This window comes from Erigeron canadensis, chromosome 7, assembly GCF_010389155.1.
Source record: "Erigeron canadensis isolate Cc75 chromosome 7, C_canadensis_v1, whole genome shotgun sequence".
Taxonomy (NCBI): domain Eukaryota; kingdom Viridiplantae; phylum Streptophyta; class Magnoliopsida; order Asterales; family Asteraceae; genus Erigeron; species Erigeron canadensis.
Window position 1 is genome coordinate 18,935,398 of NC_057767.1, and position 19,858 is coordinate 18,955,255.

The 19,858-nt window shown below is 35.8% G+C and overlaps 1 protein-coding gene across 1 annotated transcript; it reads left to right on the forward strand.

Moving 5' to 3' along the window:
• The first annotated feature begins 251 nt into the window (after nucleotides 1-251).
• Nucleotides 252-18,288, forward strand: LOC122608138 (protein disulfide-isomerase 5-2). Its single transcript, XM_043781228.1, has 5 exons — nucleotides 252-588; nucleotides 2,184-2,287; nucleotides 2,825-3,195; nucleotides 16,030-16,337; nucleotides 17,811-18,288. Exons 1-5 carry the CDS (start codon nucleotides 370-372, stop codon nucleotides 18,111-18,113), a joined length of 1,305 nt encoding a protein of 434 aa, XP_043637163.1. The 5' UTR covers nucleotides 252-369; the 3' UTR covers nucleotides 18,114-18,288.
• The last annotated feature ends 1,570 nt before the right edge of the window (nucleotides 18,289-19,858 follow it).

Consider the following 19,858-nt stretch of genomic DNA (forward strand, 5'->3'; position numbering starts at 1 on the left):
GACTTGTAAAGTCGACTCGTGACTCGTAAGAGTTTAACAACTATCGTGACTAAACCTGAAACTTATCCACCTATAAATCTATAATGGATTGCCAGGGTCATTTCTCAAAGATGAGGACGAAACTTGATTTTCTAGATAAATTGCAAGGACGATCCATGTAGATAACGGTTTTTTTTTTAATCGATAGTTTAAGGGCTAGTTCTGTAATTAACTAAAAACACAACCGGATTTGATGATCATCCGGTGAGTCGGAGGTAACTTGAGTTGACAAAGTCAGTGTTTCTAGATTTATTCCTTCCCTTTTATAATACGAGTATAACAAACAAATTATTTAAACTTGAAATCATATACACACCAAGTACCAGAAATATGTATCACAATTATTATGTGCAGTTAATGGTAGTAATATCACTATGTGTGGTGCCATCGATCTATTGCCATGAAAAAGAGACAATAATAAAAGTAGAAGATGGGAAAGTGTTGGAGCTGACTGAATCCAATTTCGATGCAGCTATTTCTTCTTTTGATTTCATTTTTGTTGATTTCTATGCACCATGGTGTGGTCACTGCAAACGTCTTTCACCTGAGGTATTTACATATATATACGTACATCTATATTAATATCTATATGTATAAATTGATTAATGATGATGTTATTCATAGGGATTCGAATGAGGACTTGATAATCATTGATTCGATAATTAACCATCATATAATTGAAAGTGAGGTTTTCTTTTGTCCCGGGTTCTTTCTCATTTGTCTTTTCAGACCATTATGCTCCTTTTTTAGTCCGTCATATATTTAGATGTTACTTTTCATGCCATTAAAACCTATAAATGTCCCCTAGTACGACCATTTTGTTACCTGCAAGACATCGTTATGAGCTCTAGTAGTACATAGGTTTGACCTATGTTGGGCTGATAACGGCATCATTTTGGTAACTAAGTAGTCTACTAAGGACATATCTCAAAGTTTTTTTAGTGATCTGAAAGGGATATTGAAAAAGTATGATTGCCTTGAAGGGACAAAAATAGTTGGATGGTGTGGAAGGGATAAACGAAAAGGTTCATTGTCATTCTAGGCAATATTACTAATATTTTAGGCCTTTGTAAACCAAGAGGAGATTTTGTTCAAAGATCTGACTAATGGACCAAATGGTCAATCATGAATCTTTTTTTTTTTTTTTTAAGTGTCTGGCTTACTATAGGTCAAAGCCTATTCAACCATTATCTCATATTCACAGTTTTTGAATTATGCAAGCCATGTTCCTTCATCTTTTGAGCTTAAGAGGAAAGAAAATGTGACATAGGTTGAAATGCTGAAAGCGTAATTTTAATGCATACGGTCTCCCAAAAGGCTTTTTTAACAATAGATCATCATTAAATGGTTAGTCTCCCAAAAGGCTTTTTTAACAATAGATCATCAATGAATGGTTAAGTAATATATATTTTTCTAATCATTTGTACTCATCAGCGGTTATAAAATTTGGGGAAATAGTATTCTTGGTGAGCCTGACAAGATTGTTTTGACAGCATCAAAACACTTATCCACCTGGATCCGTAACCTAGTGTGTCCATCGTACCAACTCTACCTAACATGAACTTTGCCAGATTATGTTAATCAAATTTATTGCAAATATAATGTTTGCCTTTTCAACCAATGGGGTGAAACCCCAATGGTACCGCATCACGTGACCACATGGGCCCACTGATGAAGGCTAAAGGTCACAGGTTCAAAACTTGTTGAAGGAAAGTGGAGAAACTATATCTTGTGATCCATGTGAGAATGGTGACTTACCGGGCATGAGTTCTATGCGGCATGCGTTTTGGGTACCAAGATGGTACATGGGATCAGAGAGTTCCCACCCATTTACCCTTTAATGTTTGCTTCTTAATAAAGAAAATTGAAATTATATAGGACATTGTTACTACTTTGCTCGTCCGCACGCATAATGTCTTATCCAGTTATCCTTTAGTCCGATGTTATTTGTATGTTTAGATTAGATCCTTATTTATGACCCATCTTTAAGTTTTAGTTTTACCACAGAAAAACATATGCATATGTCGCATATTATTTCTTTTCTCGGGGCCATCAGATATAGCATTAACTCTATAATAATGACTTGTTAATAGTGTTTTGTATTTCAAGTTATAAAAGCTGACGAACTTTTATTTTTTAATCAGTTAGATAAAGCTGCTCCTATGCTTTCGGGATTGAAGAAGCCTGTTGTGATTGCAAAAATAGACGCGGACAAGTATTCGCGTATTGCCTCAAAATATGAAATTGAGTATGTTCTATGCCTTCATTTCATTTCCAGTTCGTTTTATAACAACATATATTCTAACTAGAGGTGGCAAATTGGGTGGGTCAAATGGGTTGGCTAATTTGTAAAAGTGGATTATTTTCTGGGCAAGTCAAATTATCTTGTTCTGTTATGTTGACCACAAACACTTTTTGTCCAAAATTAAATAATGTTTCCAATATGATTACAAAAGTTATCTTTTTCAGTAAGAATCTGTTTGTTTTAATTTGAAATGCAACAGGTTTTTAGGCATTATAAATGCACTTTTTAAATCTTTTGACAACCTATTTGACTTTTTTTTTTTTATACTTCTAACCTATATTTATTTTTCAATTTCTGGCTTGCACTTTTGATATATAAATAGCTTCGGTCATTCCATATATAGGTAAATGTGATGAACGTGCCCCTTATAATTTAACTTGCTATGTGAGTTGATTTTCTCACTTTAACTGGATTAAAGATTTAACCTGGTCAAAATTTAATAGGGTTTCCCATTCTGAACATGTATTTCTTGTGATTCAGTGGGTTTCCCACCTTAAAAATCTTCATGCATGGAGTTCCCACTGATTATCGTGGTCCAAGAAAGGCAGAATTATTAGTTCGGTACCTTAGGAAGTTTGTCGCCCCTGATGTTACAGTTATCGAATCTGATTCTGGTATTACTGAGTTTGTTGAAGCAGCTGGGACATCTTTTCCTATATTCATAGGATTTGGTTTGGATGAGTCAGCAATAGCAAAGTTGGCCATAAAGTTCAAGAAAAATGCATGGTTTTCTGTGGCCAAAGATATTTCAGAAAAAACCATGGCTTTGTATGATTTTGAGAAGGTCCCTGCTTTGTTAGCCCTTCATCCAAACTTCAATGAACAGAACATCTTTTATGGTCCTTTTGAAGGTTAGTTTGAATTTCAGGTTACATTTGTCTCAATACCTTCTGCACTTTATGTCATGTTTTATGAAACAGGGAGTTTTATAAGTAAAGATAGAAGTGGACAAACGGGCATGTGAGGTTAAGATAGGTTGGGTAATAGGTGAAATTATGCCTTGTAAAAAAGTTGGTGAAATTGTTTGGATTTGATTGACCTGGAAGTTTTTTAATTATTATTATATTATAAGTATATGCTGGGTAAATGCAATTACAAAAACTGTATTCCTACAATGCCAGTGTAACCTTTTCTAATAATAAGATCTAGAAGATTATATGTATTTAGAGCACACTTTGGATAAACTTCGACCCGTTACACTCGCTTTTCTTTTGGTTATTTTTATTTACCCAATATGACCATTCAGACGACCCAGTAATGAGTAGATATTACCCATTTACCACCTTTTTAGTAAAACGTATTAAAGTAAACAAATAGGTAACTGATATGAATCTGCTGTAATAATATCCAATAAAAGTATAAGGGTGTTAAGTATTTTTTTTAATAGTAGTTTCTTATTCTTGGTAAGTACTTGTTAACCAAGTTAGCCATCAAGTTAGGTTATGTTTGATGTCCTTAAATAAGGCCTATGAGCCAATTGTTTAGGGGAGTCGAAATTATTTAGGTTCTATGAACTAGGAGTTGCTGGACTAAAACCAGTTGTGGAGCTTGCTGAGGCCCCTACTCAGTATTTTATCTAATTATCTAATATAACAGCCGACTTTTGCCGGCTATTATTCTTCTTTTGTTGTGTAAAGCTGGTTTGTACCACATCGGTAACATATGTTTCATACTTTGGGCCTCCGAGTAGTTAGTTATTCTGATTTAAAGTCTGCAATAATTATGTTGCTTGGATGGTTTCTGCTTCTAGTTATCTGATTATTTTGGTGTTTGTTAATCAGTTCTGGATAAGGAGTTACATTATTGTCTTATGGTAAATATAAATCGAGTATATAGTATTTACCCCTAAGTTTTGTTAATGATATGATTATACAGTCATTCACACCCATGAACAGTTGCTTAAAAACTCATCTTAGTTATTAGCAATTAGTTACATACATACATTTCATGTAACTTTCTATGTCATTTATATATACATATGCTATTGTCTCCCATGCCGTTTGTACTTGTTCTCTTACACACACTTTCTTACCATCTGCTCTTAATGCTTTCTATTAGTTCATCTTGATCTGTCACGACTAGTCCTGGTGTGGTCTCACTATAAACCTTTGGTGGTTTCATGTTCCGCTCCTGTTTGTGGTTTCATTTTCCGCTTCTGTCGTGCTCTCACCATAAAACGTTTGTCGTGCTCTCACCATAAAATATTTTGGTTTCTTGTTCTGCTTCTGTCGTGGTCTCACCAGAAAATATTTGTGGTTTCATGTTCTAGGTATCTCAGATCTGGTCCTCCCACGCTCCTGTTCTAGTTGAGATCTTGTAGGGAACGCCTCACCAAAAATTTTCAAGTTATTGTTCCATGTTTAAACCACATCTAGTTTCTTGGAAATCTTACTATTGTTGAATCTAGTAGCTACCCGACATCTGATTCTGGGTTATTTAAGATCTAATTTATGACCATGAGTTCCCATTGTTGTCAAATTTCACTGGTTTCCCATTACGTGGCCAATTCGTGTTTTGTGTGTGCACATAACTTTATGATGATGTGAAGCTCAAATTTTTAAAATTTTTAATCACGTTTTGAGCAAGAAACCATATTTGTTTTGGTACAATAGGATAATATCTGCACATGGGTAGTAATAGACATCACTAAATATTCAAAGCACTGGTTGAACATCTGATGGAGGATCTAGAGAAATATAGGATACTAGTTGGAAAGTTAAGTTACCTGGCAGTTATTCAATCAGTTATCTTTTCCAACAAGTTTTTATAGCTAGCAACCAGCCAGCCCTCACCAGGGTGCTAACATTGCTAAATGCCCCGCCACGAAGGTAACAGGTCATGGAAATGCAACTCTTCCTGTTTTGAGCTATCTTAAAGTTACACCTGGCTTAGGATGTACTATTTAGATCAAGGTCTTTATCAAGTAGGTTCTGTTACTTAAGGGGGACTTGGGTTACTTGACTGGAAGTGATTAAATACTATTTTTGTGATAACCAGTCAGCCATAATATAGCCAAAAATCAAGTTTTCAACAAGATAGCCAAACACAATGAAGTTGATTGTCACCTGATTAGAGATAGAGATATCAAATTGCTGGGACATGGACAGTTGCCTACATTCTATTCTTAGTTATTAGCAGTTAATTCCCTTCTTTGTGTAGAGATTTGTATATCATATATATATAGAATACCATATTACCTATGTTATAGTTTCATGGAAGAGAATGTGGTATTGTGTTGGGTTTGTGAAGGCCTTATGGGCTTTGTTAAGCCTTTGGCTGGTTTTAGTGATTAGGAGGTCCATATTAGGTTTCCTTCACCAAGCAATAAGCCCTATACCTGTTAGCTGTATATATCAAAGTCTATGCATTGTAATTCTTGTTATATCAAGCTTAATAAAAATCCCTAGTTGCAGCTGTGGATTAGTTCATACACATTGTGTGAGATACCACATTATGTTCACTGTGTTCTTTATTTATCTTGTTATTACTTCCGCTGTGCAACCTGTTCCTAACATATTGCAGTTATCCGTTTCTGTTACAATTTTAATTTATTTCATAGAATTTCTATTCCCATTTCATATAAAGTCTCCTCTCATTGAATGTTGTTTTTGATCATTTTATCATTTATAATTGTGAGTTATCTATATAACATAATTGGTGGAACTCTTACTTATCTTTCGTTTTGAGTTCATTTATCACTTAAAAATTCCAAATATATAGAGAATATATATAGATGAAATACCAATATATAAAGGGAAAAGTGAAGGTGGTGTTGTCACACACCTAAGTTGGGTGAAATCCCTCTCACATACTAATTTTTTAATTCATAAATGCATAATGAATAAATAATGGGTCTTCATGTTTTTTATGGATTAAAAACTTAGGTACCTAATAGCTAAAACATATCGATACATGCCAGAAAGCCTATAAAGTAATCAAATTCAAATACTTAAAGAGTTAACCAAATAAAAATTAAGAATATCTGATTGATCGACATATTCGATTCACAATATATTATTATAAGGATAGAATATTGAGTTATTATATATATATATATATGAATATGAATATGATAGTAAAGGTGTCAAGCAATCAAAAATATGAAGTTATGAAATATACTTGTAATTAGAAGGTTGTTGCTAAAAGTTTTTGTATCCCTTATTTCTGAAATGAATCGATACAATAAACAGGAGCCCCTTATATAGGGCAAGAGTCCTATGTAAACCTTACCACTAAATTAGGAATAGATCTATCTAATAGTTACAGATAATTGCAAACATTATCAAATACAAATATGGTCAAAACTAGTCCCTCTAAATATGTCGGCTAAGACTCCCCCGCAGTTTGAGCGGGCGGTGGACAAACGCTCAAACTGGACCTGAAAGACTGAAACAGTTGTTTGGAGAGGCCTTTTGTAAAGATATCAGCATACCAGAGAGATGAAGGGACATGCAAAACACTAATATGACCAACTTTAACCTTTTCCCGCACAAAGTAGATATCTGATCAGTAGGCTGCAGACACATTGTCACAGAAGACAACGGAGGCCTGTCTTAAAGGAATATACAACTCTAGTAATAAATTTCGATCCAAGTGGCCTCAGCCACAACATTGGCGACACCCCGATATTCCGCTTCTGAACTAGAACGGGAGAGAGTAGGCTGCCGTTTCGATGACCATGATATTAAATTATCTTCAAGAAACACGCAATACCCGCTGGTTGATCTACGAGAATTTGGGCAGCCCCCCCAATCAGTGTCTGAGTATGCAACCAAAGAATGAGAATTGGACTTAACAATCTGAAGCCCATAATTAAGTGTCCCTTGTAAGTAGCGAAGAATACGCTTCATGAAAGCATAATGCGGATTGAAAGTCCCTTAGCCACCGGATCTACGAGATTAGATAACTAGTGTTTGAGTGCGGAAAATCTCGAACACTAGCAATCAACAATATTCGGTAAACCGAATACACGAACAATGAACAATATACGAATGATAAAAACAAAGCCTTGTATTAATTCGGTAATAACGATTACAATTAACACACGAGCTTACAAAATACCGAAAAAACGAACTAGAGAGATTAACCTTAAGCATAAGGTTTAATCTCCTATTTATACTAATCTAATATGGACCGAACCTATACCTCAAGGCACGAATCCATGAATATTTCGGCCCATTGAGGTCTAGCTAGACCTCCAAGGTCGACCTAGACCAACCTAGATCATCCTAGACCGATCTAGTTACCGTTTCGATTAACTTCGTCGTTTTTGACCTTATTACATACAAAACAAAACGTTTAATAATTACATATACAAATGACTCAAGATAAATTTCTATAATGATGTTGTCACCCGGAAATGCACCAACAGACTCCCCCTTGACATCAGCATTTAGAATTTTTATCGATCTTCAAAGTCTTCACTTGTAATGCATAAGCAATAATAACAGAAACGAACACCAATTATGACAATCATTAGTTAAAAAATCTGCATCAACAGACTTCCATTTAACCAATGATATCAGGCCTTTTTTTTCGGTAAGACTTGATCTTCTTGCGCTGCACACTAATCTTCAAACTGCAAAATTTTTGTATCCTTATGACAACTAACAAATCCAATACACAGATTGTAACTCTCTCCCTCAACGGTAACCTCTTCTAAATTAAGCTCCAAGCAATATTATCATGCCAAATATCATTACTTCAAAGTAATTCATAAATCATTGCTTCCAAGCAATCCAGATATCATCGATTCTCCGAGCAATAACAAATATCATGCAAGACAACATAGCTCAATCCATTTGATCTTGAAGCTTAACCGGCATATGACAGAGAAGTTGAATCTCCAACAATCAGTATGGAATTTAATCAGCTCCCACAAAGATAAGTAATTTCGTAACTTGAATTTCAGATATGCAACACTCACAAGATCCATGTCTTCAACCGATAGTGTTTGACTTTGTCTTGTAACTTCACAAATCCACCAACCATCTGATGTCTTTTGTATTAAATCTCCCCCTCAAGGTAAGCATCTCCAAAATACACAAAGAACCACTTAATCTGCAACCCCTTCACTAGTTACCAGATTAATCATCTTTATATCATTGGCATAAAATAAAGGTTTGATCATAAACTACTTGGCTACAAATGATTAATTTCATCTCAAAAGCTTTAAGATAAAAGCCCAAACACACGCACAACAATGATCATCAACAGTTTACTTGGATTTTCAATCCTGACCTTCAATCTTCATTTGATTCAATTGAATCACCTAACCTATAATCAGGCGCCTTTGATCCAAAGATTAGGTCGGACACAATCACACGGATTCAAAACCAAAAAGAGGCCATGACTAAACCAAAAAAAAAACTATATGTTTGTTTTTGGTTATAACACATCTCCCACTCTCATCTTCATCCCACGGTTGTTCAGATATGGAATCCAGAGATAACATAGTTGCTTATTGCCAAAACAATATCATGACACAATTGTTCACATATACAATTAAGAGATAACCCAGTAGCTCCTTGACAGAACAACATCATGACACGGTTCTTATATACATTCAAAAGATAACTAGTAGCTCCTTGTTACAACAACCTTTTTCCCTGGTATTGAATTCCCTGGTTGTCTAAATTTAGAATCTAAAGTTGATCAAGTTTTCAAGTCGAATGCTTTATTACAGAAATCGAACCAAAACTCAAAGAGTTTACAAGTTCAATATTCCAACAAGCTTAGACCAAGACTAAATCAACTTATTCTTGGATTAACCGAATAACCCATCCAATCCACTTGACATTTGTACTATTTGGATTGGATTATTCGGATTTGGTTTGGTGTTTGGGTGAAACCGAATAAGGAAATTGTTAAATGGTTTGGTTTTGGTTTAGAAAATTATCAGTTCGGGCCCAACCGAACCCGATTAAAGAATTAATGTTTAATAAAAACTATAATAACTTAACCAAAATGACATAAATACTACTCTAATTATTTAATTATGTCGTTCTAATAATCTAAATGCACGTAATTATTTCAATAACGTCACATGAATAAATAAAATGGTGTAAATTGATAATCGGATTGCATGATTATTCAAATATACTTAAGTAAAATTTGAAAGTGTTTTTTAATTGGGTAATCCAAAACCCGACCAAATACCCCGAACTTTATTTGGGTGATTTGGATTGGGTAGTCATGTAAATGGAGTGGGTATCGGGTGGTTTACTAATTCTTAAAAAACCAAATAATCCAAACCGAATAACTCTATTCCCCCAAAACCCGACCGAATGAACACCCTTAATTACAAGTTCTTGACAATTCGAAAAGTGATAAATTAGTATCCAAGATTGATCAAGTTTACAAGTCCAAAACTCGATTAACATATATCAAACCTAAACTCACAAGAGTTTACAAGTTCAATATTCAGAAAAGTTCATAACCTAAACATAATCAAGATTGCAAACTAAAAGAAAAAAACCAATTACTTCGAGCACAAAATCTAATTATATAATCGAACAAGAAATATCAGAACCTAGTCACTTGAGCCCGAATAGGTCGAGCTAGGATAGGTCAAGCTCCAGATGGTCGAGCTAGGCAAGGTCGAGCTTCAGATGATCGAGCTAGGAAAGGTCGAGCTCCAAATGGTCGAGCTCCATACTAGGTCGAGCTCCAGAAGAGGTCGAGCTCCAGAATAGGTCGAGGTCGAGCTTAATAGGTTGAGGTCGAGCTCGAGTGGAGCGTGAGAGTCTTAGACCGAACCGAAAACTTTGAAGATTTGAGTGTAGAGTCCTTAATCGTTGTCGAAATCTTAATCCCGAACCAATATAATACCTCCAATGGCTCTGATACCAATTGAAAGTCCCTTGGCCACCGGATCAAACGAGATCAAGTATCTGATGTATAAGTGCGGATATTCTTATACACTAGCAATCGACAATAAGAACACGAGTATGAATATGAATATGAATAAGAACCGTATATTACTTCAGTGAATGCAATTACAAGTAAATACCAAGTCCCTAAACACGAAAATACAATTACCAGAAGATTCATGAGTTGCAACTCAAACTCTCTCCTTATCTCTACCTCTCGAAACCTAAACCTTACATCTATATATATATAGGCTTAAACATGGACTGGACCGGGCTGACGTTAGATCATTCGACCTCATGTAGGTCGAGCTCGACCAAGTCAACACAAGTTTGACTGACATGAGTTCAACTTATTACATGTGAAAACTTAACGTTCATTACAAGTATATATTCAATAGACTCAAGACAAACTTCTTCTATAATGATGTTGTCACTTGGAAATGCACCAACACGGATCACGTGGTTCATGCATGAATAAACACACCTGCTGAACCGCGTAAGAAATATCGGGTCGGGTGAAAGTTAGATACTCTAAAGCGCCAACCAAACTCCGATATAAAATAGGATTGGAAAACAGGTCGCCATTTGTGGCACTCAAATTTGCAGAAAGATCTACTGGTGTAGTGCAAGGTTTACATGAAAACATCGAGGCCCGAGAGATTATGTCGGTTGCATACTGTGACTGATTTAAGAATAATCCTTGAGAATTGCGGGTGACCTTAATCCCCAAAAAGTAATGCAACTGACCCAAATCTGTCATAGCAAACTCTCGTGAGAGTGCTTATAATCTCCTGCAAGAATGCCTACATATAACAATAAATATGCTGTGTGAGAACCCCTGCCAGTGAATTATCAGAATTATCACAAGCACTGCTGCGGAAGCCATGCGATAAGATATATGTTGCAAACCGAGTGTACCAGGCATGAGGGGCTACAATGACTTCTTCAACCTGCAGACATGGGTGGGGTATCGTTTATCAACAAAACCTAGTGGTTAGATGCATAAAATTTGTTTCATTCAAATGTCCGTGAAGAAACGCGTTTTTAACATCAAGTTGATGAATGGGCCACGCACGGGAAATAGCTACTGATAACATAGTGCGTATGGTAGCCGGTTTAACAACCAGACTAAAAGTCTCGTCACAATCAATACCTACGGTTTGAGACTTCCCATTTACAACTAACCTAGCCTTATATCTTTCTAGGGAGCCATCAAATTTAAATTTGTGGCGGAATAACCACATGCAACGAATGACCGGTTTGTCAACCGGACTTTCCATGTATCTGCTTGCATGGCATGGAACCAATGAGGGTCGGAAAAGGCTTTAGAGTAGGAGGTGGGAACAAGAGAGATAATAGTGGAAAGAAGTGTGTTTTGCTTTCGAGCGGGTGGTCATGGATGAGTATTTGTTCTGATGTGGAGGTGCAGCTTGGAGTCGCAGCCGGGGCTGCCGTAGCTGATGGATTTGGTGTTGGTAACGGGGCCGGTGGTCGAGGACGACGAGTATAGGTGATTGGAAAAGGAGAGGCTGAATACGGGGCAGACTCGATCGATTTGGATGTGGGGCGGGTGAAAGTGAAGCCGGGTGGTATATCATCAAGAAAATTGTAGGTTGTAGTTGGTGTCAGTATGGTGTATGGAAAGGTGTTCTCGTCAAATGTAACATGATAGAGAAATAGAGACTTTGCCTGTGGTAAGATCAAAGCATCGAAATCAGGAGGATATCCTAGAAAAATGCAACGGACTAAGTGGGTATGTAACTTATGGGGTTGAGTGGTGGATAAATTTGGGTAGCATGCGCACCCAAAAACACGTAAGTGATCATAGGTTGGGTGGCGGAGCTAGAGAGCAAAGGTAGGGGTAAAAAAATTAAGGCGTTTTGTAGGTAGAATATTGTGAAGGTAGGTGGCTGTGTACAAGGCTTCCACCCAAAAGGTAGGTGGAAGATGGGCATGAATAAGTAAAGCATGAATGGTATCATTGAGGTGTCGAATCATTTGTTCAACCCGACCGTTTTGGGAAGATGTTTGAGGGCAAGAAAACCGAAACAAGAGGCCATGTTGTTGAGCAAAGTTCTTAAAAGCATGGTTGTCAAATTCACCACCCAAGTCACATTGGAATGTTTTAATATGTCGGTTAAATTGGGTGAGAATCATTCTATGAAATTTAGTAAATGTTGGGAAGGTTTCTGATTTATATTTAAGTGGGTATACCCAAATAAAATGTGAAAAATTGTCAATCAAGACCATGTAATATTTATATCCAGTTTTACTTGTAATGGGTGAAGTCCACAGATCACAATGAATGATATCAAATGGGGTAAAAGTAAAAGAATTAGATTCATAAAATGGTAAACCTTAGCTGCTGGACAATTGACAAGAACTGCAAAAAGTAATAGCATGATTTTTATTACATAAAAAATTAAAACGACTAAGAAAATCTAAGACTTGAGCGCCAGGGTGTCCAAGTCGATCATGCCAAGGTAAGGAGGTGGATGTGAGTGACTAGGCGAGAGGCGGCAGTGTTGGTGGCGTAACCGGTTAAAGATTGCCCGTGCTATTGTGGCGGGACAAGAGGCGTCCCGTTTTGAGGTCCTTCAAGGAAAATCCAAAAGGATCAAATTCAATAGAAACATTATTATCACGGGTAAACTTACGAACAAACAAAAGGTTTTAATGATTTGTGGACTGTAAAGAATATTTGGTAAAATATAGTTACGGTCGTATATGGGAAGAAAGCCGGTGCCGGACCCCTCAATAGGTAAAACATTGCCATCACCAACAAGAATTTTAGTGTGAACTGGAAAAGAATTAGGATGCTGAATCATACCTCGGTTAGTAAGATGTTGCTCAGCGCCGGTGTCAAAGTAGTTATTGGGATCCGTGTAGTTCAATTGCATGGTATTAAAGGTGGCACTCAAATCAGAAGGATTCAATGCATCAAACCCAGTGAAAGTTCGGTGAAAGTTGGGTGTTGGATGCTGCCAAAGTGTCCTGTAGGAGGGAAGCTCGCATAGTTAGTTGATGGGGTCGTGGACGGGTATTGTAATGGATGATTGGGTCTCCATGTGGTTTGTGTAGAGTAAGGGCATGGTGGAGTGTTCCACCAAGCCCACTGGGGGTAAGAGTTATTCTAAAACCCCGAATTATCCACGTCCTCGGCCCCGGTATTGCTGCCCGCGACCCCTACCTCTGCCCCGGTACGGCTGTGGCTGTTGAGAGGTGTTGCTGTTCAGATCAGAAGGAGTGGACTGGACTACTGTTGGATTGGAGTAGGGGCAGGAGTGACAAGAACTGATGAAGATTATTGTTGTCGGGATTCACGACGAATCACTTCATCAGTAAGCATGGTATGGGCCAGATCCCAATCGGCATTCTGGGAGTCCACGATGCGGTTGCATCAAACTCGGGGGATAAACCTCGAACAAGTTGTAATACAAGACGCTTCTCGGGAACAGGTTGATCAACATTAACTAGTTGGTTGGCCAAATCTTTGAGCTGTTGACAATAATCTTCTACCGAGTTACAGGCAGCAAGCGTGAGATTGACAAAGTGGGTTTCCAGGGCTTTGGCTTGCTTGTTGCTCAAGAAAATCTTTTCCAGTTTGAGCCAGGTCGTGCGAGCAGATGCTTTGGTGTCAAGAACACGAACAAGAAGATCGTCAGAACACGAACAAGAAGATCGTCAGAAATAGTACTGTAGATCCATTGAGAAACAAGGGCATCTAACTCCTTCCAAGATTCATAGGAAGGATCAGTGTCGGCTGGGGCAGGGGTTTCATCGAGATGATCCAAGACTTTGTAGGCGATGGTGTGAAACCTAAAGAGTTTCACCCAAGAGGAGTATGTAACTTTAGATCTGTCTAGCGTGCGGATCTTGGTTTGAATGTTTGAAACTGAAGAATTGCTTACAGGTTGGGAGGTCTCGACTTTGTCATCCGACTTAGCTTTGTCATCTGAGGTTGTCATGGTGACAGACCAGAACCAGAATTGAATGGTAGGGAAGAAAAAAAAAGAGGTAGTCAGGAAAAAAAAAAAAAAAAAGGAAAAAGAAGTAGTCAGAACCGTGGCTCTGATACCATAAAAGTTTCTCTGATACCATAAAAGTTTCTGTATCCCTTATTTCTGAATGAATCCATACAATAAACATGAGCCCCTTATATAGGGCAAGAGTCCTATATAAACCCTACCACTAAATTAGGAATAGATCTATCTAATAACTACAGATAATTGCAAACATTATAAACTACAAATATGGTCAAAACTAGTCCCTCTAAATATGTCGAATAAGAGTTGCATCATATTAATAAGTGAGTGAAGTTTTGTAAAATTTAACTTTATTTGACCAAGTTGTGTTAAATCAGTTGTTTCAACTCTAACAATTTCATTGGGCCGTACATTTGAAATTTCAAATACACTTAATTCCATTGCAGCTGCAAATTTAGTAAAAATAGTTAAATATTAGTTAGCTTATGATGTCACATAAGCAATAGATAATGACATGTAGGATTGTTGATTACTTCGTGGGCTAAAACATTTAATACTCCTCTTCTCACTTAGTTATAAAGATAGATTTTATTTTTACTTAGAAATATATTCATAATTATCATTTTTATTGAAACAGCTAGATAAATTAATAATAACAATAATATATTGAGACTTAACTCATGAATTGACAAAACGAAGTAAATGTTAATATAATTTTAAATGATATGTTCATTTGTATCTAATGTAACCCTATGATATGGATTGTAAAAATATGAATCATAATATTTTATATAATATTTAAAGTAATGTATACTTAACTCATTCATGTATAAGTTTATTTAAATGATCATGAATTTCAATGCTTTTGTGGAAATTTTCAATAGTTTTATATTTTTCTTTAATGTCTTGTTATCTAAGTTTTTGTTTGGTTTTTTACTAACCAATATATTTTTATGCTACTTACTATCTACTATATTTCTCTTTAAGTAATAAAATTCATGATACAAAATGTCAAGGTTGTAAATATCGCTTTTCAGTATCGTCTCGGTCGACCACCGATAAGCGATATATCGAGGATATATCGAATTTATCGTGTATATCAGAAATATATCATCTCGGTCAACCACCATTTATCGACCGAGCCACCAATAAGTGATATATCGGGGATATCCACCAATAAGTGATATATTGGGGATATATCGACCGAGATAACTGAGATTTACAACCATGCAAAATGTATTAATCATTTACAAATTCATATAATGAATGCAGATTTTAAAATTTTGTTTTTTTGATGTCATGAAATTCACGTAAGTAGGTAAAAATCGTACATATTTAATGATATTATTTTTATTTAATGTATATACGGTATATCAACCTTTATAATGCGTCTTATATTGTATCCAAATTTCCCGTTTTCCTTAAAAAATCAATCATATAATATGGATAGTCAATCCGTACATCGTATGAGTATCAATGCTAGTAATCCTATATAATCAGAATTTGCCGGAGTCAAACACATTACTATACAGCCATTTTATTGCAGTTCATTATGTCATTATGATAATTAAGTACCACATGCCAAAATGTCCAGACATTCACTATGTGCTACATATGGAACAAGCTAACTAGTTTTTGAAGCTGTTATAATTCTTACATGGGGAAACAGATACTTCAAACGGTTTAGGCTTGTGAGATCTCTAAACCTAAAAACATTTGTCTGATCTACACACTTAACAAACACGTTAAAATTCTTAAACCCATAATTCTATAATACAGAAAATAAACATACTCTGATATTTCTTTTCCTTTTTTTTTGAACACACAGATAACTTTGTGGAAGAGTTTATTCAACAAAGTTTGTTGCCGTTGACCTTGCCAATCACCGGAGAAAGCCTGAAGCTTTTGAAAGATGATGAAAGAAAAGTTGTGCTGACAATTGTGGAGGATGAGACAGACTATGATTCGATAGAATTAATTAAGTTGCTACGGGCTGCTGCATCTGCAAACCGTGATTATGTTTTTGCTTATGTGGGTTATAACCAATGGAAAGATTTTGCTGAGGCTTTTGAAGTTGGTAGGAAAACTTTACTGCCGAAGATGGTTGTTTGGGATGGAAATGAAATATTTTATTCGGTAAGCTGATATACTTACTGCTATTTATAATTCTAGAGGTGGTGATTTTGACCCATTTACTTATAAGGAGGTTTATTCGGTATAGGTTTTGCCTTTTAAAGGGTGAAACATGTAAAATATAAGAATAGCTTTAAAGGAAATGGGTCAGTTGGGTAAAACTAAATGCTCCCCAAATTGTTTTAGTATTATTCCAAAATTATTTTTAGATAAGTCTTCAACTCCGAGATTTTGATGAGACATAATAACATTTCTAAGCTTATTAAACAAACAAATTGATATATATATATATATATATAGAGAGAGAGAGAGAGAGAGAGAAAGAGAGAGAGAGAGAGAGAGACTTAGGTTAGGGTGAGGTAGGCATGTTCCCATGAGATAGATGAGGTAACTTTTTAAAACATATTAAATTATAAAATTGAACTTTTTAAAACATGTTTCCATGGAGCTGAAGTATTAACATACAACTTAACTATCACTTACATACATCTTAGTAATTTATGTCACTAATAGTTAAGCTGTATGTTAGTACTTCGCACGCGTTTCATTTTAAAAGCCTTCGCATAGCAACCCACATCTATACATATTGTTTGAGGGAAATTGAACACGAACATTAAAGGACCCGTTCCTTTAGATTCTTCTAGATTGTTTTTATTTTTGATTTACCTATTTCACCCACTAGAGATACAGGAGCTGCTTTAAATGTATGTTTCAATTTCAAAGGAGTTTTATTAAAAATAGAAACCAGGTCCCTCCCACAAGTTTTAGGACTTGTTTATTTTCACTTTTCTGATTATCTGACTTTTTTATTCTTGTATGTTACTCTGTTATATGATCAATTGATCATATTGATGATGCTACCTATTGCATGAAAACATGTGCAAGTAAAGTTATCCCATGATCACAATAAATAGTATTTTCTTCTTAAGAATAAGAAACTCAAAATTGATGCCAGAGTGTATTGTTAAACTTCACTTGATTATAAGCTTCAGTCTAATTGTAATCTTAGTGTATTTAGTTTCCTTGCTGATGTTAGTGTGTTCTATTAAAACAAATTGATGTAAATAGTAAATTAGAGGTTGCAATATCGAATATCGACCCATATACCTATGAATGGTCAGTATGCATTACATTCAATCTATAACTGATCAACCTGGTAGAATTAGAAAAGTTGGTTTGAAAGCATATAAGTTAAATGGGTCAAAAGTTGCCGAAAGAGTATCTTGAATACATAAACCTTCTGGATCGTTATCCAAATAATTACATCATCATTGAAATATTATTATTTTTTAAATCACATTGGAGGTACTAATTAGTTACATGTAAGTTTAGTTTGTTTGTAAAAGGAAGTCTTTTGGGTCAACCGCTCAACCCAACTCGTCCTTTTTCTACTTCCAGTGTAATATGTTATGTTTGATAGGGACTGTGGAGGATAATGACTAGGTACTCAACTCTTTCTTGTGTTAAATTTATCAGGTTATCGGATCAGAGAACATTGACAATGAGGATAAGGGATCCCAAATTACACTATTTCTTGAAAGATACAAAGAGGGAAAAGTTATAGAGAAGTCGCTAGGGCCTTCATTTTTGGGATATATCGGTTCACTTCTTGGCATGAGAACTGTCTACATCCTTATCTTCTTGGCTGCTGTCGTGTTTCTTATAGCAACTGTTGGAAAAGAAGAACCACTAGTTGTTGGTACTCGAGACCCTTCTGATGCTGCAAGTCATCCACGCTCCATCGCTGATAATAGAGAAACAGCTGACAAAGAGGATTAGGAGACTTTACATACGAACACATGTTGCATAGGTATGGATTGTTCCAGAAGCTGTATGGTTTTGGTTGTTCATTGTTATTGTTGAGTATCCCTCATATTTTATTTGAACCACTGTTCTTAGAATTATGTTGTTTATTCCTCTTAATTTATCAAAACTAGAAGCAGTTCAAGTCGAATTTAAATGTGTCTAATCTAATTACTTAATAAGCATAAATCGTAGACCCAACTACGAAGTTATGTATATGTTTGTAGGTGTAACAACAACCGACTGATGACTACGACAAGTTTGAGACTAGATTATTAAGGAATAGTTGGTATTTAGGTGCACATGGCTAGAACCTTGAATGTTCAGTTTATGTAGGATGTGGTGGAGCTGCCCCGTATGAACGTGCGTGTGCAAGTGAATCTCCTTTCATATCTCGATCATATGTGTAAATTGTTTGAAATAAACATGATTTGATTTTAGTGATAAAATTTTTCAGATCGTCCTGTGGAACCTGTAAGAGCATTAAGCATGATTCCTATTGATTTCGGGTTCCCAAAACAAGATGATTGAGTAATAATGGGATGAGAAATTCGGCTGGAAAATGATGCACGGATTTCTTACAGGAGAAGCAAACGAAATTAAGTGAGGGATTAGTTTCTCATTAACCTTAATTTAGGGTTTACGACTCTCTATTTATAATGAGAGCATTTACACATTCAACCCCTCTGGTGTTTAATGTGTGTAACATTAGTCCTCATAGTTGAATCATCTAATCAGAAACCTTATATTATGTCTTTAAGAGTAAATAGGCCTCTTATGTATTTGTTAGACATAGAGATTTTAGTTATCGTTAATTATCATATCAGGAATGATAGATGATCAGTGACGGTCACACTAATGTGGTTCCAACATTCTCCCACTTGACCAAGCGATCATTTATCTATGAGTATTCAATAAGTCTGGTCGGGAAAATGTTCATTTTGTTTTAAACTGAACTCACAGCCAATAAGTACAGTCGTAGAGAAGAACATCAACTCAGGACCCCACTAGTTAAACTATGACTCAAATTTAAAACTAATAAAAAATGATCAATTGACTAAGACAAATTTTGTTATATAATGTTTATACACTATTATGAGCTTAGAGGAAAATTATCATTAAAATAATAATAATAGTGACCAATAAGTACAACATGCTATCAAAATAGGTCATTTAGCAAACCTCATCTTCGACACGTGTCCTACGAAAATTTTAGGAGTAAGACATTCGCTCATTGGATCCACTAGCATATTATGTGTACTTATGCACTTAATACAAAGAACATTTTCCTCAAGCCGTTCGCGTACAAAGAGAAACTTTTTATCGAGATACATCTCAGCGCTAGTTGAACTGTTACTGTTCAAGAGAGTTACGGTAGCTGAGTTATCACAGTAAAGCTTCAATGGTCTAGAAATAAATTTGACGATTTTCGAGTCCACTAACCAGGTTCTTTAACAACATCCCATAACATGGTATTATAGATGACAATGCATTCAATCATCATGATGAACGTTGTAGTCAGTTTCCATTTATGACCCCATCAATAGATAGGTTCGCCAGCTACTACTTCTAAGTTGTCACTTCTTCTATAAGTTAATGTGTAGTCTTTGGTGTGCTACCTCGGGATTAGATATAGTTCCCAAGCACATACCGGCGAAGCGACATCTGGATGAGTACAGCGTACATAATGCTCCAACTACTTATAAGTAAGGTATCATCCT

Bases quoted from the DNA above. Each gene is read 5' to 3' on its own strand.
- LOC122608138 (XM_043781228.1), top strand. From the start codon at position 370: ATGTATCACAATTATTATGTGCAGTTAATGGTAGTAATATCACTATGT. The intron at 589-2,183 runs GTATTTACATAT...TTTTTTAATCAG, and splicing joins GCAAACGTCTTTCACCTGAG to TTAGATAAAGCTGCTCCTAT. The intron at 16,338-17,810 runs GTAAGCTGATAT...TAAATTTATCAG, and splicing joins GAAATGAAATATTTTATTCG to GTTATCGGATCAGAGAACAT.